At 56.6% G+C, this 22,613-nt stretch overlaps 1 protein-coding gene across 1 annotated transcript in view; it reads left to right on the forward strand.

Moving 5' to 3' along the window:
• Positions 1-22,613, forward strand: part of LOC110568942 (breakpoint cluster region protein-like) — a 135,739-nt gene that overhangs the window by 104,549 nt on the left and 8,577 nt on the right. Inside the window, 11 exon segments of the mRNA XM_064362843.1 lie at positions 164-271; positions 3,850-3,910; positions 5,425-5,477; positions 6,048-6,188; positions 15,729-15,850; positions 16,767-16,935; positions 18,884-19,003; positions 19,822-19,870; positions 19,873-19,893; positions 21,310-21,414; positions 22,133-22,207. Coding sequence (XP_064218913.1) covers positions 164-271; positions 3,850-3,910; positions 5,425-5,477; positions 6,048-6,188; positions 15,729-15,850; positions 16,767-16,935; positions 18,884-19,003; positions 19,822-19,870; positions 19,873-19,893; positions 21,310-21,414; positions 22,133-22,207 — 1,024 coding nt within the window.

Here is a 22,613-nt window from a genome sequence, read left to right on the forward strand (position 1 = left end):
CCGGAAGTGTGCTGGGTGCGTGGGGAGGGGAGCAGGTGGGAAGGAGCAGCACAGAAGAGCCGAGGCCCCTGGAGTTCCTGATGAGCTGTTGGAGGGAGCCCACTCCTCGGAAAGGCAGGGGAGCTGCAGCACCTGTCGACTCTCTCTTCCTTCCTCCCTGCAGGCCAGCCAGCTGTGTGTGTACTGGGCCTTCGTGGATAACTACGGAGTTGCCATGGAAATGGCAGAGAAGTGCTGTCAGGCCAATGCTCAGTTTGCAGAAATCTCTGAGGTAATGCCTTGACGCCGTTCAGCCAGGTACACCCTGACTCCCACCTGTACCCTCCACCTCCCCGGGAGAACAGAGTGCCAGATCAAGATCTGGTCGTGAACCCCAGCTGTTTCCAGATTCTGTTGGGTTTGCTGCATCAGCCCCATGCTGGGGATGCTATTGTGCCCAGACAGGAGGAGCAACTGACAGGATGTCCTGCCTCCCCAGGGGCGAGGGCCTCATTCTGGGGGTTGACCAGGTTCTGGGGACACTCTTTGCACCGTCTGTCGGCAGTGAGGAGTGTCTGTAGTTCTGCCCGTTAACAGCTCTCACCACAAGTGTCCTTAGACTGACTTTGTACCTGGCACTGGAGGCACGGCTGGAGGTGACCCACTCTTCCTTTTCCGGCCCGTCAGAGACTTTGAGAGCGGGAAGCATTGAGAGGCTAGTGCCGCGTGGCGAGGGCTCATGTCACCTGTGCTCTCTAGACCCATGTGAGGAGCAAAGCAGCAGATTGGAGCTGCACTGCCTGCCCCAGGCCCCACGTTTGAGAGGCTACTGACTCCCTGCCTACATTTAGCCCCAGGAAGCTGAAACCTCAAACCATGCAGTGTTAGCATCCTGGGCCTCGAAAGAGTCATTCAGAAACAGAGACCATGAAAGGGCCATTCAGGAGGCTGGTGGCCAAGCCAGGACCAGAACCTAGCCACACCCCTGGTCTGCACTGTCCAGACTGGGGTTCTTCCTGCCCTTCCCCACCCTGTGTCTGCCTGGTGGCCACTCTGCGACATTTTCCTCTTCAGGGGCCTTTTCCTCTTGATGATCCCACCAACTCGCTGTAGCTTTGCCTACTGACTTGGCTTTCCCACACCCAGCAAGGGTTCTGAGCAGAAAGTAGGGGTTCTGCATTCACGCCCTACTTCTTGTGCCCATGTCTCTTTCTAACCCCGTGGTTCTCGCATGGAGCAGAATGTGAGAACCACAGGGTTAGAAAGAGACATGGGCACTAGAAGTAGGGAGTGACTGCAGTCACCCTTGCTGAGACACACCCTCAGCTATCACCCCTGGGCTTTTGTTCTCTAGACTTTATGCCGTCGTCCTGTTCATCACAGGACGGCGCATCATGGTCCCCGCTCTGATGTTTCCAGTAGTAACAGTACCTGCCGCCCTGTTCCTCCAGAGCCCGTGGGGCACCCCGCTCCATCGGGTGCTGCTGGTAACAGGCTCTGCATGCATCCAGGGCTCCAACTTCCCTCCCTGCTGCCAGACTCCCTGTGGACCATTCAATCTGTTCTCTCTTCCTTTTTCTTTAAATGAGCAACTGTCCTCCCCAGCGGCTGGTATGGTGACACCGAATTTGAAGTGACCTTGACAATTCAGGGACCTGAGCTTTTAAAGAGCAGGTTATAGTTGGACGGGCAAGTTCAAGTCCACCCGGACAGGTTTCTGCAGAGGAGGGAGGAGACACCATGGGATGCCACCTGGGGATCACGTGGTCCCACCAGCCATGCACCAGTGGATTCTGAGCTATGGCTGGGATGCAGGAAGTGGAATGGGGCTCAGGGTCAGCCACAAGCTGGCCCACTGTGAAGGTTTGTGGCACTTGCACCGTCAGAGCGACATGCACTTCGGTTCTCTGTGTTTCAAAAAAGATCCAGAGAAATTGGAGTCACCCAAAGAGAGCAGAGTCAAACTGAAGGAAGAGAAAGTGACAAGCCCTATGGAAGTGGGAGGGGGTCAGTGCTCAGGCATGGGAATTTGAGGATCACCCTCAAGTACAGGAATGCAGAGACTTTATACTGTCGTCCTGTTCATCACAGGACAGCGCATCATGGTCCCCGCTCTGATGTTTCCAGTAGTAACAGTACCTGCCGCCCTGTTCCTCCAGAGCCCGTGGGGCACCCCGCTCCATCGGGTGCTGCTGGTAACAGGCTCTGCATGCATCCAGGGCTCCAACTTCCCTCCCTGCTGCCAGACTTCCTCTGGACCATTCAATCTGTTCTCTCTTCCTTTTTCTTTAAATGAGCTACTGTCCTCCCCAGAAGCTGGAATGGTGACACCGAATTTTCAAGTGACCTTGACAATTCAGGGACCTGAGCTTTTAAAGAGTGGAATAGTGTCCATCTTCTCCTGAGACAGTCCTGAGAGATGGGCAGCATCCAGTTAGATCTGCTTTCATGAAATGCCAGCTCTCCAGACAGTAGGTAATAGGAATTATATGAAGAGGGCTTTGGTAGTCAGGCTGTTTTGGGAGTTGCAGGGTTAAGCCAAACTCACACGTTTTCTTTTCTTTTTTTTTTTTTTAAAGATGGGGTTTCACCATAATGGCCAGGCTGGTCTTGAACTCCTGACCTCAGGTGATCCACCCACCTTGGCCTCCCAGAGTGCTAGGATTACAGGCTTGAGCCACCGTGCCCGGCCAACTCATACGTTTTCTTGAGGCAGGTGTTCCCGGAACTTGCAGATAATTCCCAAGTATCGCACTTTCTAAGGCACATGGGCCGCCTCCCAATCTCATGTGAGCCCAGCACCTGTTTTTGCAGTCTTTCATTTGACTCTCCCACCACCTCACACCCTTTGGGAACTGTTGAGTCAGATGTACAGAGGAACAATCACTGCGAGGGCTGTTAAACTCTCAGGAAAGGTACCAAAGGTACCAAAGCGCATGGCAGCGTTTGGCCCCAGCGAGCTGGAAAACACTTTCTTTTGTTCTTTAGATGTTTTCTACAGCACAAGAGGTTGGCAGAGTAACCTCAGAATCTCTTTTGTCTCTGTTGCTTATGCCTTTGTTCAGAAGCTTAGTACCAGGAATTAATCTCAGCTCCTTTCCAGTGAATCTGAGGCACACAGGGATCTTTTATACCGCATTTCTCCAGTGATGCGTTCAATGCACTTGTATCAAAACATCCTAGGCTCTTCACTTATAAGCCCTGCTCTTGCCCTGGAAATCTCATTAGCACCTCATTTTTTAGCAAGTACACTTGCAAATCCGGAGAGGGCAGGTGGAGGGAGAATCCAGTGTCAGTCTGCAGTGATGGGCCTGCCGTGGCCGTCTCCAAAGGCGAGTGCTCTTCCGAACTGCCAGCCCCCTGCATGCCATCTAATTGCCCCAAGAAAACAGTGATGTGTGTTTAGGAGCGTGCTCCTGTTGGCTTCCATTTGCAGGATTCTCTGAGTCAGAGGATCTCAGTCAGGCGTGATTTTGTTCACAGGGGACAGGCACTTGGCAATGCCTGGAGACGCTTTTGGTTGTCACAACAGTGGGAAGGCAGGCGCCCTCCTGTGCCTATAGGTAGAGGGCAGGGCAGCCGCTTAGCACCTTACGGTGCACAGGACAGCTGCTCAGAGAATCTCCAGCCCAAAATGTCAACAGTCCTTGGCTGAGAAGGCCTGTCCCAGGTGGACCACAGCCTGTGGGGCATCCTGGGTGCTCAGCTTGCCCGTGGGTCCCTGCACACCCTGTGATTTCATTATCAGCTTAGAATGCGCCTGGGTTCATTGCAGTGAGGAAAAGCCCAGATTGCTGCCAAAGGTGGAACTTTCTGCCGCATCGAAGCTGCTTCTGTCATCTGTGTGAACATGCGCTTTTCTCTCTGCAGAACCTGAGAGCCAGAAGCAACAAAGATGCCAAGGATCCTATGACCAAGAACTCTTTGGAAAGTGAGTTCTGCATGCTGGGGCCTCTGTGTGCCCTCATGGGGGTGCTGCTGCCCTTAGAGGTGGCGGTGTGGAAAAGCAGACACAGTGCCCACTTGGGTCACCCCTGGGCGCCTTCCCTGTTCTACTCTTCAAATAGAGTGGGGACGGGGAAAGAAAGCTCAGGGAGGGCTGGGAAGGACACAGTCAGGACTAGTTTGCCAACAACAGTAGCAACAAGGTGCTGCTTAAACTGACTTAAATGTCATCGTGTTGTCCCCAGTGGCCTTGTAAGGAGGATTTTTTTTATTTTTGAATCGGATTTTTGCTCTTGTGGCCCAGGCTGGAGTGCAGTGGCACAATCTCAATTCACTGCAACCTCCACCTCCGGGTTCAAGTGATTCTCCTGCCTCAGCTTCTGTAGCTGGGATTACAGGCATACGCCACCACACCCAGCTAATTTTTGTGTTTTTAATAGAGATAGGGTTTCCCTATATTGTTCAGGCTGGTCTTGAACTCCTGACCTCAAGTGATCGGCCTTCCTTGACCTCCCAAAGTGCTGGGATTACAGGCATGAGCTACTGCACCCGGCTGTAAAGAGGATTTTATTTTCGGTTTTTGCCAATGACAAGTTTAGTCATGAAGTAACCTGTGCAGGGCACAGGTTCTGAGTGGCTGGGCGGGGTTTGAGTCCAGAGTTGCTGGGAAAGTGGTATCAGGAATTATCAGTCAGTTCTTTCTTTCAGTTGTTAGGGTGTTGTGAATAGTTACAATTGCAAAGAAAAGCCCCAGAGCTTTGTGCTTGGAGCCTCAGTTTCCCCATCTGCAAAATGAAAGTAGCAATGTGTGCCTTATGCTGGTTGCGGGAGTGTCGTGAGGAAATGTACTTCACTGTCTCAGAACACACCTAAGCGTCCATGCCTGGGTTGGGCTACGCTCACTGTCATCACAGAGAAGCACAGGCGGCTGAGGTTGGCCAGGGGGCTGCTCCCATTGCAGTGGGGCTTGTGGGCCTCTGGAGTCCAGGTGTCCTCAGGCAGGTCACCAGAGAACCTGTCAAATCAAGAGCTGTTTTGGCATCTGAGTAGATTCCTGCCTGTCTCAGAGTCAGACATCTGAAACGTCCCGGGATTGATGGTAAGGGCAGCCAAGAGGTCTGCTCTCAGTGTGCCCTCTGGGCTGGAGAGCAGGTCTTCCTCCAGAGTTGGAGCCCTCCCTAGCCCATCCTTGCCAAGGTGGGCTCCCTGACCCCAGGAGTGGCAATGCTGAGCCTTTTTAGTTGTTGTCACTGAGCCAGCCTTGCAGGCCCGGGTCTGACGAGCTGCTCTGAACTCCACATGCAATGAATGTCCAGGGCTTAAAGCTCAAAGTGTTCCAGGTGGGTGCTGTAGCCTTGCCCTTTTCACTGCACAGAGGGGAGATGGGGCCTGTGGAGGCTGGGGCAGCCCTCTCCCCACTCACCCTTGCACTGAGGGTGTTCAGGCAGCTGGTGTGTGTCTCCACATGTGGCCTCTCTCACCACTCCTCTCTCTCCGCAGCTCTCCTCTACAAGCCTGTGGACCGTGTGACGAGGAGCATGCTGGTCTTCCATGTGAGTCATAGCACCCCTCCTGACTGTGACCAAAACTGCCCCCTAGGGCGCACACAGCACCAGGGCTCTGGAGGGCACGCGCAGCACCAGGGCTCTGGAGGGCGCACGCAGCACCAGTGTTCCGCGGCATTTCTTTTGGTTGTCATAGCTACAGCCGAGGGGGCGCTGCTGACATCTAATGGGTAGAGGCCTGGGGTGGTGTTGGACATTCTGTAGTGCAAGGGACAGCTCTCTCTTGCCCCACAACAAAGAATTACTCCACGCAAATGTCAGCAGTGCTGAGGTCGAGAAACCCTACCCTAGACCCTTACAGAGGAGCCCCTCTTGGCCGTGTGCGTGCGGCTGGGTTTGCTGGAACACATCCAGAACCTGCTTCTGGGATGTTGCTCACACAAGTGCGGCCCAGGTGAGAGAGGCGGTGCTGACACGAGGCAGTGGGGACACCGAGGCAGTGGTGACAGCGAGGCAGCTAGCACTCTGGGCTCTGTCTGCACCTCATGTCTGCACTTTGCACACAGTGACAGGTGCCAGGGCCCCTCTGTGTCTAACTCGTCTGTCTTCCCGGGGCAGGACTTGCTGAAGCACACTCCCACCAGCCACCCCGACCACCCCTTGCTGCAGGACGCCCTCCGCATCTCACAGAACTTCCTATCCAGCATCAACGAGGAGATCACACCCCGACAGCAGTCCATGACGGTGAAGAAGCGGGAGGTAAGTGTGGCGGGGGATGGCTTGGGTTTGCCCGGCCTGCTGAGCTGGAGGCAGGCAGGGCACCCTTGATCTGAGGCCTACAGCCCCTCCTGGTCCTCAGCAGACCTTGTCTTTTGGGATTGGTAAGCATGGCAGCACACCCAGTCCTGTGTGGAAGGCGTCGGGGTGCAGTTGCAGGGGTGACTCCGCATGCACCATGCCCTCCAGGCGGCGTCTGTCACCGTGCCTTGTTCAGCCACCTCTTTCCTTCTCTGTCATGGTGGGTTATGTCCAGGGAACCCTTTTTTATCTCCCACACTCTTGCCAGCTCAGGGTCCCCAGCCAAGGAAACCTGTGTGAAGGAGGTGAGTAGGAGGGTGGCATTTTGTCTGCCTGGAATCCTCCTACTTCCTGCTGAGTGCTTTCATTAAAAAACAGTTAAGATCGATTTAAGGATTTGAGAGGGGGAAGAAAGAGGGGTTCACAGTTTGTGTCTGTGACGTGAGACTTCACATCTGCCTCCAGGAAGGCGCTCCTTCTTCCCCGCCGTCACTGACGTACTCTGTGTGCACATCATCAGTGGGCAGGCATGGCCTGTGTCTGTGCCGCTCTGAGCCTTCCTGGGTGGGGCCTGGCACATAGCGAGGCAGGTGCCTTCCCAGGCGGGCAGCAGCTACTGAGAACAGCTGAGGCCTGCAAGCCGGGCAGCTGGTGTCCAGTGGGAACAGCTTTTGTCAGAGGCAGCACTGAGGCGAGGGGAGCCGACCCATGGCCTAAGGGGTCTCATGCAGGGACAGGAACTGTCTGGCCCAGGTAGGACACAGGCTGGGCATGAACCGACTGTAGTTGGCTCTGAGAACCACCTCCTCCTCTTTCTTCTGGTTTATGTGCCAGGTGGTTGGCAGTGTGCCATGGACACAGGCCCTGTCCTCAGGGTACCCCCAGGACGGACCTACCCAGCACGTGGGGTTTTTTTCCTTTTCCTGCCCTGAGCCATCAGGCAGGCAGCTTTCAGCCTCGTCCACCACACACTTCTTTGGGAATGGTACCCTGAGTGCTCAGAGTCTTGACCTTGAGTGAGGGGCTTGGTCAAGTTTCTCCTGGTGGGCCTGGCCCAAGAAGGGCATGGAGAAGGAGGGAGCTGTCCTCTCCATTCCACTCTCCAGGCTTGTCCAAGCCCTGGAGCTAGGAAGACGCAGGGTCCATGCCAGCATCGTGAGGACCGACCCACTGGGTGGCCTAGAGCTTCTCCCAGCTGGGCCCATTCCTCGTCTTTGCAGCAGGATGGGAACATGGCTCCACCTCATTGGGCACCTGGGCTCTCAAATGGACATGATTTAGCGGCAGTCCTGGCCATCCGTGATAGCTCCTTGGCAGTCTGAGCTCAGTGAAGGCAGAAGTGGGTCCCTGGCGCCTTCCAGGGGAGGTGTTGAGCAGTGCAGGTGTTCCCCAGCTGATCAGCCCATGACTGGGGCCTGGGAGAGGTGGGGGATCAGATCTTGCTTCTTGAAGCATCAGCGGGGCCCTGCCCCTGATTCTCTTCCCTGGCTCAGGGCCACAGAAGGAGAGCAAACCTGTGATAAACCCGTGGGCAGCCGCACAGATCTAAGTGGATGTTGGATTTGCTTCTCCTAAGCCTCCATGTGCTGGGTGGCTTCCTCCCGGGCTTGCTCTTCCCTCCTGAGATGCCTGCTCTTTCCCTTCTACTGACATTCTTCTATGAGCACTCTGACCTCCTGGGAGGCGAGTGTGGGGTCCTTTTTCCCATGGCTTCTCCTGTGCCGAGTCTGCTCCCTGCATCTCCAGCTGCCATTTATCATTGCTAGAGAGAAGGAAGGACCTTCTCACCACTCAGATCATTGGAATCCACTGCCTTGGGGAATTGAGGAAAATGGTGATGTTGCCTAGAAGTTGGCAGCCAGGCCCTTGTTCCTGCATCGGTCCGCATTGCGGCCTCCTTCCACAATGACTCACGCAGGACTCGGGACCACCGAGGAAGTGTAATTTAAGAAGGGCTGGGAGCTTCACAAAGGGAGGGGCCTGGATCTGCATCGTCACTAGCACCTTGCCCTGGTGGAGGGGCATTTGCTCATTGATGAGGGGTTACCTGGGTGCCTCAACTGCAAAGCAAGGTGGAGGACTAATGACGCTAGGAAACATCACTGTGAGTCTGACCAGCACCCCCTTGTTTAGGGCTTTCTATCTGAGACCCGTCAACGGAGGTGGCTTGATGGTGGCTAAGCCAGGATGATAGATGCCTTGCTGTGCCCCGCCCCTGCCATTCCTGAGGCAGATGCTGCTAATTAGTTGGCCACTCCAAGCCTGGACATCCTCCTCAGTATCCCCTGGCACTGCCCAGCGAGTTTGCAGTCCTTTATGCAGAAAGGATACCAGATGGGCAAAGCCCTGCCAGGTTCCGCTCTCCCTTACTGCTTACCAGTGTACTGATTTGGGGACACCCTTTTGCTTCCCTGGGTGTCCCTGCTCTCTGAGGGCAATGATACATGGTCCGTGGCCCCTCCACTGGGTGTTGAGACTGAACAGGTTTCACAGCCTTCGAGGGACTTTATGGAATTCAGGGGTGGTGACCTGCCTGCATGGCGCCATCTGTGTCAGAGGTGACAGGAGAGCTCCCCTGACGTCACCAGCCAGGAAAGAGGGGCAGGAGCTGCAGGCTGCTTCCTCTTAGAATTTGCAGCCAGGGCGGGGCCTGAGCTTTTCTCTTCTGCGCATCTCTCACTTTGGTACATGACACGGAGTGTCAAGTTCCCAAAGGGAGAAAGAAACTGTGCCTCATAACAACTCTGTGGGATCAGAGGCGATCTCCCGTTTACAGATGAGGAAACTGAAACTCAGAGAGGTTGAGTGTCTTGCCCACAGTCACACAGCCACTAAGTAGCTAAGCCAGGTTGCAAGTGAGGCCAGGGGTCCCCTGTGTGCACCTCGGGTGTGTTACTCTTTGGTTCCCTTCCTCCTTTGTGAGCCGATAGGACATGTCCGTGCCTCCTCTTGTCCCTGCAATACCTGGAGATAGGAAGAGTCACAAGGAGGAGGAGTTGTCCCTTTCAGCTCTGCACACCACCCCATCCCCTGCCGCTCCTGCTGGGAGTATGTCAAGTGGGTGGAGCTGTTTCTAGCTTCCCTGGCATTTGGTGTCAAGAGGAAAGCTGCCTCTGTCGGCCTGGGTCACTGCTGGGCCTCCTGGGACGTGGCCCATTGCTACCTGCTCAGCCCGGGAAAGTCTGACATTGAGGAGAGGCACAGGTGTGAGCCCTGTTCAGCGTCAGCTGCCCCAGCCCCCCACTGTGGCTCCTGTAATTTCATCACCCTTTTCAGCTACATCCCACGGCTCCAGGGCTGTGTTCTTTGGGCAAGAGTGACTTTGGGCTACATTCCTGGTGGCCCTCTGATGCTGAATGGTGGCCGGCAGGTGCCCCGTCTTCCCAGTGTCCTGGCCCAAGCACATCTGGGGGCCATGAGCCGCAGGTGCTGCCCAGGAGAACGCCCTCCTCAGCCTCCCCAAAATAACCGGATCAAAGGATCCTGCAGGCACTGTTTCTTTCTAGGCCTGGGTTCTGAGGGCTGGTGGGTGGGGCTCATTTGTTTAGCTGAATTAACTTTACAGTTAGATCACTGATCCTCACTGCTGGCTGACTCCCCCACATGGTTGCCTGTCTGTCTCCTTGGAGCCTTGCACCATGCGCTACTCAGCACCCCCTCGGCTCAGGCTCAGAAGCGTAGTGGATGATCCAGTTGGAATGTTTTGTTTCCCAAGAGCCAGCCAGGCACTGACCTCAATACCCATTCTCTGCCTGGGATCCCAGAGGCCCCTCTGTAGGAAGAACGCAGGCAGCAGTCCAAACAGGAGCTGCAGAAAGGCTCTGGAGCAGGGAGGCACCACCGGTGCAGGCTGGAGGCTGAGAGGTGGTGAGGCTCAGGCAGAGGAGAACCAAGGTCTTTTAATCAGCTGATGATTAATGAGTTGGAGAACAGGCTAGGTGTAGTGGCTCGTGCCTGTAATCCCAGCACTTTCGGAGGCCAAGGCAGGTGGATCACTTGAGGTCAGGAGTTCGAAACCAGCTTGGCCAACATGGTGAAACCCCATCTCCACTAAAAATACAAAAATTAGCCTGTCATGGTGTCACGTGCCTGTAATCCCAGCTACTCGGGAGGCTGAGGCAGGAGAATTGCTTGAACCTGGGAGGCAGAGGTTGCAGTGAGCGGAGATCGTGCCATTGCACTCTGCACTCCAGCCTGGGCAACAGAGTGAAACTCTGTCTCAAAAAATTAAAAAAGGAACAGCTGGAGAACAGTTGGAGAGGCCAGACCCTGTTGGCATAGTTTGCAAGGGGTGCTATGGAGAGGGAGGTGCCCAGCCCAGGGGTGAAGACAGGATGGGTGAGGTTCTCAGCTCCACTGGACACCAGACAGAAGCTGCAGGGGCAAGGCTAGTGCCCACGTCGAGGGCTAGGCCTTTCTGGGCCCTTCATAAACATTTGCAAACAAAACTTGGGTTCTCAGCTTGTCTGGGCCAAGTTCTAATTCCTTCCTGGAGTGTGGGCATGTTGCTTACCTCTGAGCTGCTCCTTTTCCAGGAAGTGGTGGAGCTGGAGCCTGCTGCATGGGAGGGTTCTGTGGATTGAGAGGAGATGTTTTACGTCACGCTCTTTTCACACCTTCTTGGCACCCAGAAAGAGCTCAGCAAACATTAGCTGCCACCAGCCACCCTGACTGTGGCTCTCAGCCGGCATAGTTCTTCCCAGGCCCCGCCCTACCCTCCTCCTGGTACAGTGTCTCTTGGGGCATAGGAAACTCTGGGCCAGTTTGGCCATGGGAGGCTTTCATGGGGACCAGAGAGTAGAGATTTGCTCTGCAAGGAGGGCAGGTGGAGGGCAGGTTGAGAACAGGTGAGAGGGAGGGAAGGGCGAGCAGAACCCTTGGCCTCATTCTCGGCTGCAGTGTGTATTGGGCTGCTTGGTGACCCTCGTTGCTCCTCGTCCCACTGCCAAACCACTGGAACCTGCTACATCCCTGCGTAGACAGGGTCACTGACAGGCAGTGTCAGCCAGGTCTCCAGGGGTGCGCACTTTGCTCTGGGGGCACGGTAGCGAGGGCTGAGGCCACCAGCCTTCTCCAGGTCCCCCCACCAGCCAGCAGCTGACAGCTCCCCCTTGGTCTTCACCTGGGCCCTATTCTGTCTCCACTTCCTTAGCTGCTACGTGGGGTTCTTTGGCAACTTTTCCTGGTTCCACCAGTCAAGGTGCTGCTGATTTGTTGATGATAAAACTGCAGTTCTTGTACCTGGGGCAGTGTTCCAGCATCTCCGTGGAACCATGGTCTCTGGTTCCTGGGGCATGTTGTAGTGGTTTGAGCTGCTTTGTTAAGTACGGACTTCTGGGAGGCCCACACACAGACCTTTACCTCTCACAGTCTGGAGGCTGGAGATGCCGGGCCAGGGTGCCAGCATGGTCAGATTCTAATGAGGACAGTGAGAAGCATGGCCGCCCTTCCATTGTGCCCTCACATGGCCTGCCTGGGATCAGACATGGAGAGAGAAAAGGACCTCTCTTTCTTCCTCTTCTAATCCCATCACATAGGTTCCACCCTCATGACCTCATCTGCACCTCCTTACCTCTCAAAGTCCCCACCTCCAGATACCATCCCACAGGAGTTAGGGCATCAGTGTGAGTTTTGAGCGGGTGCAGAAACTTTCAGCCCTAACAGTGTGCGTCTTCCAGACTGGCCTTCCCAGGAAGGCCCTGGATAGGCTGTGCCCTGGGCGGCGGGTGATACTGCACTGGCGACAGCTGCAGGAGGTGGCTGGCCAGAGGGACGTCCCCTTAGGAAGGAGGTGCCCCTCCTCATGCCCACAGGCCTGACACGACCCCCTCCTCAGAAGACAGAGGGCACACATGTGACCTCACAGGGCCTCAGTTTCCTTGTCTGTAGAAATGGAGGTGGTGGTGCCTGCCTTGTAGAGTCCTCGTGAGGAGTGAGTGGTATGATTCACGGGAAGCTATGACTGTCACGCTCCCACCTGCAGAGGGCATGGCAAAGGGTGACAGCCCCGCGTGAGGCCCTGCGGGTCGCAGTTTCATTTAATCCTCAGAACATGCCGCCAGACCAGTCTTTCTCACCCCATCATGTTTAAGGAAACAGAGGCTCCAAGAAATGGAGGAGTATAGCCAACATCATCGTCACAGAGAAGAAGGGTGGGCTCAGAAGAAGGATGGACTTGGGATAGTGAAGGTGCAGTCTGCCCTTGGTTTCTGGGGGCTCCTGAGGGGATGATGATTTCAGTCATTGAAGAAGGCAGTTGGCATTTCTTCCAGCTGATGTTACCCACCTGGGATGTGGGGAGGGGGCTCCCCAAAGGAAGTGTTGCCCTGCCAGTGGGGGCCTGCTCTCCCACTGCCCCGCCCTGCAGCACACACAGAGATGACGCCCACACAGGGTTACTTGCACCAGGACACACACAGGCCTGACACACACAGGGACATGCCCTCGCACGGGAACACACACAGAAACATGGAGACACACACAGTGACACACATGGGCACACATACCTCCCCAGGCCACAGGCCCGTGTGGGGTTCCACGCACAAGGACACACAGGCACTCACACGAGAGTGAATACACCCGGAGACGTGGAGACACCCACAGGGACACACAGAGAGGCAGACACAGAACACATGGGATCTTCCGATGCGCCCTTTTCACACACAGGCCCCCGCAGCCCAGCTAGCCAGCTCTCCAAACCATGGTGCCGTCCCAGGTCCCAGTGAGGCCCCGGCCCTCTCTGTCCCCCCGCTCCAGCTGGGGGTGTTTGCCCTGGAGAGATGCTGAGCCATAGGGACAGTGGTTTCCAGCCACGTGGCCTTATGCTGGCTTTGGGATGCAGTCAGGACTGTGGCCCTGGCCCACCTTTGCCATGTGCCCTGGAGGATGTGACTCCGGTGGACTGTGTGGAGAAGCCTGGGCTGATTTCAAGGCTGAGCATCCTGTACTCTGGGCCAGGGACCAGGCTGCTGAGCACTTCTGAGAGGGATGTCTCCTGGGCAGGCAGTGACCTACGCCACCTGGCCTGCCAGCTCCGTGCTGGTGCTGTGTGGGCTGGGAGGGCAGGGGCTGGGTGATGGGGACTGCAGAGCAGGGCCTGAGATGCTGCGACATGCTGGGGTGCCTACGGATTAGGGTTTCTCTCAGGTGAGAGCTGCACAGGTGGGTGGGGGTTTGGAGGCTGTGGTGGCATCAAAAGAGTAGCCCAGAGTCGTCTGAATCCACTGTCCAAGCCTCCTGGGCCTGCAGTCCACACCCCAGAGGGGCCACGTCCTCCGCACAGTCAGGCCTGGGTCCTCTCAGTGTGGCAGGCCGGCATGTGGGTGCTACAGGCATCCAGTGTGACACTCAGTGGCCTTGCTGAAGGCCGAGGGTGCCCCTGAGGTGGGCTGTGGGGAACCTGTGCTGGAGAGGCAGCTGCATTTCTGGCACACAGGCAGAGTGGGCCGGGTCTGCGGCTTCTGAGGTGAGCATGGGGTGCCCTCTGCTGGTGATGGTGAGAAGCTCAGCGCCTTTGTATGAAGAGGGTTGCTGGCAGTCCAGCCCCATCAGTGCCCCACAGGGAAGGTGCCTGAGACCCCTCCTCCTTGGCAGGGAGGCCCTTTCTTGTGTCCCTGCCAAGCAGACATCCTGCAGTCCTTCCCTAAGGACCTCAGTGTCCTAGGATCCTACCCAGACCTGGTTCCCGCTGCAGACCCAGCAGTGGGGATTACCCGGCTTCAGCGCTCCAGCTCTGCCTGACGTCTCTCCAGGTGCACATGCTGTTTCTTGCTTCCTGTGGGTGCCATCACCAGGCGGCCGTCTGCCCTCGGCAGGCGGGGTGTGGGTGAGTGCCTATGAGTCACGGCCTTGGCACGCCAGCAACCTTCCTAGCCTTCCACTTATGGGTACCAGCGGCCCTGCATAAGTCATCGTTCTCCCTCACCGGAGCCGGCTGGCTGTCGTGAGCCAAGCTGCTTATGATGGTGACATGCAGCCTCTACCCCTGAGAGTGTCGGAGGCCTCCCCCAGACTGTACATGCTAATGGGGAGCTCTACTGCCTCCGGCCCCAGAGTGCGGGAGAGTTCAGAGAGACAGAGGCTCCCTGAAAAGAACCTCAGGCTGCAAGTGACAGCAGGATGAGGTGCCTGGTCTGGCCCCAGAACCAGCCTGGCTCACCCAGAGCACAGGACCTCATCACTTCTGGAGATGGGGACAGGTGCAGCTCCTGTGGGGAGACACTGAATTTTCACACCCTCTGTTGCCTGTGACTCCCCTGCAGACCCTCTGGCTCTCAGCACAGGGCGGGGGTTGTCCTCCCTGTGAGCCTTCCCTGAGACCAGGGGGGCTGGGTGCCCGCTAAACACTTGGTCTTTCTCCCATGAGGTTGTGGGCTCCTGAGTGTAGAGACCTGTGAATGTTGCCGCTTGCTCTCTGCTGCCTGGGACAGAGTGTGGGCCTCACTGAAGCTCAGTTTTCTCTTTAAGGACCTGCCTCCAGGCTGTTGTAGGGATTAGATCAAATAATTCAGGCGATGTCCTCATGCAGTGCTCTGGTCCCGGCATGGGGAAGGCTGCTGCGACAGCCTCTCATCCTGTCCCCATGCCCTCCACACAGTGCCCAACCCTGTGAGGTACTAGGTGGGGGTGACAACCTAGACATACCCATTCAGCAGTCTCTTCAGCAGGAAGAACCAACCCTTGCCTTTCAGATACAGACCAAGAGGCAGAAAGGTGCCTGGCTTATTAGGAGCCTGTGCTTCTGCCCTGCACTCCCCACCTGCACTCCACTTTAACCCTGCTCTCAGGCTGCGGGTGTCCAGGCAGGTGTCAGAGGTGTGGCCCTGCACACCGGGAACCCTGCCCATCCTGTCTAGATGGGAGGACTAGGAGTTTCAGGCATGGGGGCCCCCGGTTCCTGCTGCCCTCAGAACCAAGCCCGACCCTTTGCCGTGACCTCAAGGGCTGCCACTTCCAGAGTGCACTGGGCCCATCTCCACCCACAGACCACACTGAACCTCCAGCACCAAGCTCTTCCCACCACAGGGCGTGTGCCTGACATGGTCCCTCTACAGAAATACCTGCTCCTGGCATGGCTGGCTTCTTGCCAGTTCTAGATCTCCACCTGCCACCCCAGAGAGGCACTGGCTGCCCTGTTTAAAGCGGGTCCTCCCATCACCCGTCTTTACAGCAGACAGTTTGCTTGGCTCTGTGCCCCTACAGACCCACAGCCATTAACCTCCCTCCTCCCCTATCCTCCCACCCTCTTCCAGAGGCTGAGCACACAGGAGGGACTGGGAAATTTGTTGAACAGAGAAGTTACACGTAAGCCCTGATCTGTCAGCAGGACTGTTGAAATGAACAAAACGTTCTGGAAAGTGTGAGGGTCAGATGTGGAAGAAGTGAAATCTTCCCAGAGAGAACGTCTCTGGGTCAACCTGCTCCTGCTGGGCTGGGAGGGCCGAACACACCCGACCCATCACCCCAGGCTGGCCCTGACCCCAGCCTTCCCTGTGCCCGCAGCACCGGCAGCTGCTGAAGGACAGCTTCATGGTGGAGCTGGTGGAGGGGGCCCGCAAGCTGCGCCATGTCTTCCTCTTCACGGACCTGCTTCTCTGCACCAAGCTCAAGAAGCAGAGCGGAGAGTGAGTAACGATGTGGTCCCGTCCCGGCGGCGACCCCGTCCGTGCTGATGCTCCAGGGCGTGGAGGGTCCGTCATGGCGGAGGCCAGCTGTGATGTAGCTAGGTGCTCTTTTTACATTCCGTTGCTCCTTGGGCACAATGCCAGGCTCCAGGTTAAAGACTGTCACTAGCAGGAGACGTCATGGGGCATCCTGGGGACCGGCTTTGACTCCTGTAGCGAGGGGTAAACCCGACCATGACTTCCAGGACCATTGCAGAAAGGCCACCTCAGGACCATTTGAGGTCAGGGGCTGCAGGCAGTGCTGGGTGGTGGCTTCTGAGTTATTCTCAGCGTAGCCCTGCACACACTCCCCTCCTCCCTCCAGGGATTGGGTTCACCCAGGTTTCGCCAGGTTGGAGTGGAGCATAGAAGGCCACACTGGGAAGACCAGCACAGGCTCTTCCCCACATCCTGCCCTGCTGAGTGGGTTTAATCCGTCAACTCAGAGGAGAGCCTTAGTTCCCCCATGTGTCAGGCGAGGGGATGACGCCCAGCTTTATCTACAGTCGTTGAAACTCTTACAGCCCTGGGGATGAACTTCAGTCCTGTCCTGTCATTGTGCAGCCTTGACATGCTCCCACATGAGCCCTCCACCTTAGGGTCAGCATAGGATAAGATGCATCTAGACTCCTGAGATGCCTGGGGCCTGGGGTCATGTGTTCAGAGTGTCTGTTCCCAGGAATCACTGAGGCTGGGGCCAGGGCCACCAGCGCCTGCCAGTGGCTTCATCCCAGTCGGTTACATGGAACACATGCTGGGTTTAGGTCGGGTAAACCATGCGTGGTCAGGAACACAGGCTCTTGGGTTCTTGACAGCAGTGACATCAGCCGTGGAAGGTAGTTGGTGCATATCAGTGTTCTTCTCTTCCCACCCCCAGCAAAACCCAGCAGTACGACTGCAAATGGTACATTCTGCTCACGGATCTGAGCTTCCAGATGGTAGACGAATCGGAGGCAGTGCCCAACATCCCCCTGGTGCCGGACGAGGAGCTGGACGCTCTGAAGATCAAGATCTCCCAGATCAAGAGTGACATTCAGAGAGAGAAGGTGCGTGGCGGGGGGCAGGTGGGGGAAGCAAGGGCCAGGCTCCGTGTGGTCTTGTTGGGCAGCAGCCCCCACACACGGTCAGTGGGTGCTCTCTCTGTCAGGCCTCTGAGCCCCAGGTCTGGTCTCTGGGACATATATGAGCTCTCAGGTCTTGGAGGGCTGGGCGTCTGGGCACAGCTAGGTGCCCTATTGTTCTAGGAACCCCCAGCTTAATGCGGAGCATCATACCAGAGGGGCTGCCAACCTGGCCTTCCAGAAGAACAACGGGAACTGGCCGTGGTCTCTACAGTGTGCCTTTCACGGGATACTTCTTATACCTGGTGGACGGCCTCATGCTTAGTTATCTCGTCTATGACCAGGGGTCCCTCACGAGGGAAACTTGTTTACACTGGCAAGTTTAAACTGTGTCCAGTTTATGCCTGCCTGGCCATTGCTGTGGCACTGGGAGCCTGATCTTCTGTTTTCACCGGCATCCCTGGGAAAACCTGACCTAGGAAAACACCGCCTAGGTTTTCGGAAACATACCACCACCATGGGAAACTAGTTACGAGATCTTTTACCTACAGGTTTTGGACAAGGAGGTGCCATGAGGAGGGAGGGCAGTCCTCTGTCCCTGGGTCACACGAGGCACAAGTGAAGAGTCAGAGAGATAGAGACAGCACACATGACAGCTAACAGTATTTCTAAGGGAACAGAGTGTGGACACTTTTAAGTTCACAGGCAAATGTCTGGATGGTCCTTTTAAGGAAGCAGCAGGAATGCAGGAGCTCAGTCAGCCAGGTGGGAGAGAGGCTTCTGGGTTCTCACCTCTGGCCACTGGCTTGAGTTCAAGTGTGTGGTCTCCTGATGCCCAGGCAGCGTCCTTTGCTATGTGGTTCCATTTTGTGGGTGAAGTACCAAGTCACCGGAGAAAGTCACAGCCTGATGCTGGAGGGCTTGGAATGGTTCAGGATGCGGGGCCTAGGGGAGGGGCTGGTTGTCCCCTGTTCAGCTACCCTGATGGGGGCCAGGCCTAGGTGGGGCCACCCCTCCAGGTGTTTGGGACTACAGGCACTTAGTTTTCTCCAGAGATGTTTGAAGACTGTAAAAATGGTGAGGACAGCCCCTCAATCTGGTTAGCTAGGCCAGAGGAGGTGGGTGGCAAAAAGGTTGGGCCTGGGCCCAGGGATGCCCAGGTAGGGTGGACACAGTGGGACAGGAGTCCTCAGCCCTTGTCCAGCTGCCCAGCCTGCTGCACCCAAACCCAGCACACTTAGGAGCACAGGGCAGCTTCAAGACTGGGGTGAACATTGTATTGTTCATCCTTGTGGGACCGTGGCCTCCGTGGTAGGCTGTCCCCATGCAGAGTAGGAGCCAATGCCGCACCCTGAGGGCAACTGAGGCCTGTTGAGTGTGACTGTTGCACTCTCCATGTTCAGCTCTTTGGGGGATGGGATGGGGTCCTATCTGGTGACAGGCAGCACATTTTCTCCCCAGGGATAGTGGGTTCTAGAGGGATCCACACAGCTCAGCATAGGAAGGGCTCACTTGTCCAGGTTCTGTTGAGAGTCGTCTGCCCTTCCACTGGGACCTCCACAAATATGCCCAGTGGGTCCAATGTGGAAATCTAACTGGATTAGGAAGCGGGTGAGGGACCGTCTAGGTCACAGCAGCCCCCTGGATGTTGTGTGAATTGGGGAGAAAATTCTCCACCCTTATGAGAGGAAAGACCTCGTTCCTCCAAGAAAGGTTCCAAGCATGTCGCACAGCATGTGCCGTGCCTTGACCCTGTTCTGTCCTCCAAAGGCCACCACCAGCAGCAGTCTGGGGTCCTGGGCTGTGCCAAGTGGAGACATGGGATTCTCGCTCTCTGCAGGCTGAACACCGCTGGTGGTGGGGATGGATGGAGCAGGAGTGAGTTGTATGGGACGCTGGAATGGGGAGGTGAGGTTGTAGTATCTCCTCGCAGAGGGCGAGCAAGGGCAGCAAGGCCATGGAGAGGCTGAAGAAGAAGCTGTCAGAGCAGGAGTCGCTGCTGCTGCTCATGTCTCCCAGCATGGCCTTCAGGGTGCACAGCCGTAACGGCAAGGTGAGCGCCCGCCATGCTGGCCCCTCCTGTTCTTCTGGCCTGGGATGGGCTCTTGACTGTCTAATGGCAGCGCATTTTCACTTGGATGCACCCCGCCCCGAGAGGCTTGTCCAGCATGGTGCTTGCAAGCACACTCGTTCCTTTTTCTGGGGTTTTGGGCCATAGCCCTCAGGTTGAGTGGCAGCTGGCTCAGCTCCCACAGCTGGGATTGGGCTGGGTCTCCAAGGAGGGTATAGGACAGGGGTGCCTAGCAGGTTTGTGCAGACCTGGTCCTTGGTACAGGGATGCTGTCCTGGGGCCTTGAGGGCCAGAGATGCACCTTCTGTCGTGAGTCTGGCTCCTGGTGCCATCTGTAGCCTGGGCCTCTCCTTCCAGGGGCATGACACACACCTATCAACTTGCAGAATGGCTTGTTTTCTAGACTGGCCAGGAGAGGCAGCTGGTGGGCTCTGCAGAAGCCTCGTCTCTGGGCTAGTGTGGGGCTTGTGGGTTGAATGCAGGAGGTCAGGTCTAGATCAGCCTTCACCTCTGCTGTTCCCACCTGGTCACCTCCATGTCCCTTAGCTGTGCCCCTCTGCTGGCATCACACCCTGACACGCGCAGTTCAGGCGAGAGCTTGTGTCAGAGGTGCTGTGACACCCAGCTGGCAAGAAGGGCAGGGAGTGCCAGAAGCAACATGCCGGGCTGTGAGCACACCTGGCCACTGGGCTACAGCCAGCTGGAGGTGTGGGTTGCATGCTCCAAGGTGCCCCAGGCCGGCCGGGCATTCACAGAGCCAGGGTGGAGATAACTGGGTTTGTTCTTCTCTCCCACCGTAGAGTTACACGTTTCTGATCTCTGACTATGAGCGTGCAGAGTGGAAGGAGAACATCGGGAGCAGCAGAAGAAGTGTGAGTGTCCTCTGTCCTGAGAGGGCTGGGCTTCAAAACACCAGGGCCAGGCTGGCAGCTCCTGTGGTTTGAAACCTTTTTTGTTTTGAGGGGTTTTATCAAGTGAAGTGTTAGGTGGAGGGCTCATTTTGAAAACAAGTTGGAGACGGCCATCCCCATAGGCCTCCCAGCCGTCTTGTCTCTGTGCTCCTGACCATCTGATGGCGCCGCTTTTTCACTTGGGCACACCCCGCACCTATCCTGCCCCCATCCCCTGGGCATTCATTTCCCCAGCCTGCTGCACATACACCCCACCCCCGGCCTGCCCCTTAGGCCTTTCCAGGACCCTGCCACCACCCCATTTTCTTGGCCTCCCCCATTTCCCCTCATCTGCCCCATGCTCCCCCAGGCCTTCCCTGCCCCAGTAGGTGCTGATACTAAAGGGGCCCTTGGCTGGGCCCACTTGGGTAGCCACACTGTGCTGGCCCCACTGCCCTGTCCAAATGACCCAGCTGCCTGCTGTCAGCACAGGGGTGCTCCCTCCCTCTGGGGCAGCCGCTTCCTTCTCTGGGCACTTTCCTGTGTCAGGGCGCTCCTTCCTTCTGTCTTGTGTTCGGCAGGGGCCGGAGGGGAAGGCACAGTTTCCTCCTTGGAGGTTTGGGATTCATGTGCCATCCTTACCTAGATGTTCCCAGTGGCACTCTGTACACCACTGTCCCTCTTGCAGGGGGAGCTGGGCTGAGCACCATATCCAGGTGGCCTGGTCCTCCCACAGCTGTGGGCCATTACCTGCAAAGCATCGTTTTTCACAGGGATGCTGGGCAGGGGCTCTGTGCGCCTCTGACCTGGCCTGACCTCCCATCCCCTCAGGCTCATCCTTCTCACCTATGCAGAGCCACGTCTCAGCCCCCATTGCTCCCGTGGTCTGGGGCAATGAGGAGCTCCGAGCAGCCCTGCCAGTGCTCCTGGCCCCAGGTTTCCTGTCATAACATGGGAGCCCCAGCCATTTCTAGAGAGGCAGCATCTGTTCCCCTTTCAGCATTATGCCCAGAAATAAGCCCCTTTTCCTCACCCAGTGGAGAAATGGGGTCAGAGCTGTGGCTGCTGTCTGTCTAGGGAGACCTCACAGGGAGGTGCTCCCCGACCAGCCGCTTATTCTCAGACCTGCCTTGTGGCTGAGCATAGGTAGCGCTTGACATGTGTGTTTGTGAGTCTCACACCAACACTCCTCCAGGCCTGGGCCTTCCAGAGCCACACCTTGCTCTGCTGCCGGACCAGCACTGCACTTGGGAGCCAAGTGCCCTCTCCTGAGCTTCCAGTCCTGGCACTAGTTCTTGCCATGCCCCTTCCCCAGGATGTGGTGTGGGTCCAGGGGGTGGGGCCGGAGGGCCAAGGAGCGCACTGACCAATTGGTTTTCCTCTCTTCCAACCTCCCAGGTTTCAGAAGCTTCTCCCTGACATCCATGGAGCTGCAGATGCTGACCAACTCGTGTGTCAAACTGCAGATGGTCCACAGCATTCCACTGACCATCAACAAGGAAGGTGGGTCCGTCCTCCTGTGCACAGGGCACCTGCAGGGAGGGCAGGCAGCTGGCCCGGGGGCTGACTCCCAATTCCTGTTAGCACTTTTGTTGGGACTAATGGACTTTGGTTCGGAATGAAGAGGTGTGCTTGTTAGGGCCTCTTGTCTCCTCCCAGGAGTGGATGAGATGGGTTAGGAGCGGTTCCTCCCTGAGTGGCTACTGCTGGGTGGTTGAGGAGATGCTCGGCTAATCACGTTCCTAGTCACGAGGCCTACAGCAGACGCTCCTCCGATGTTCCAAGCCTTGATCTGGCCCCACTCCCATCCTCCCAGCCCTCCCTCCTCCAGCTACTTGCTGGTTGGCACTTTGGGTCAAGCCAAGTTTTGCTTTCACTGTTGCACGTATACTCAGTCACACACACAGCACATGCTATGCGCACCTGTCCACACACACCCCATCCATGTCCACATCACCCCAACCCCCTCTGCTGTCTTTGGAACATTATTACACTTTGGGTCCCTGGTTTGCCTGTATTGTGAACCCGACTGGACCCTGAGATCCCCAAGACAGAAATCACGATGGGTATGTTTTTGCCCCGTGACACTGGCTTGCCTTGTGCTAGGCAGATGGCAGCTACGCCATGTCTCCAGGATGGTTGATTCTGAAGCAGAGTTAGCCTGTCACCTGCCTCCCTTTCCCGGGACAACAGACGCTCACCTCTTTGGTCTCTTGTACAGATGATGAGTCTCCAGGGCTCTATGGATTTCTGAATGTCATTGTCCGCTGAGCCACTGGATTTAAGCAGAGTTCAAGTAAGTACTAGTGTGGGGAGGAAGGTTCCACGGACTGAGCCAGGTTGTCCACCCAGGAAGGACTAATCGGCCAGGGTGTGGGGAAGCAGGGCGGTTTTTCAAATGACCACGGGACACCTTCGATCACTGGCCACGGTGGCGTGTTGATGGTGGTTGATGCTTTCTGGGTGTGGAATTGTTTTTCCCGGAATGGCCTCTGCCATCTCCCGAGCCTGTCTCAGATCCTGGGAGTCGGTCAGCTGACCCTTGCAGGTGGATCATGTGATTGCAGGGGTTTGACAAGGAGTTTGACAGACAGCAGCTGGAGTGCCCAGGAATCTTGGGTCCAAGCCAGGAGGGCAGTCAGCAGTACACCCTCAACGCACAGGAGAGCAGATTTGGGTGCTCTGACGAGCTGGATGAATAA

The sequence above is a fragment of the Aotus nancymaae genome, unplaced genomic scaffold (assembly GCF_030222135.1).
Source record: "Aotus nancymaae isolate 86718 unplaced genomic scaffold, 86718_ANA_hifiasm-v0.15.2.pri h1tg000049l, whole genome shotgun sequence".
Lineage (NCBI taxonomy): Eukaryota > Metazoa > Chordata > Mammalia > Primates > Aotidae > Aotus > Aotus nancymaae.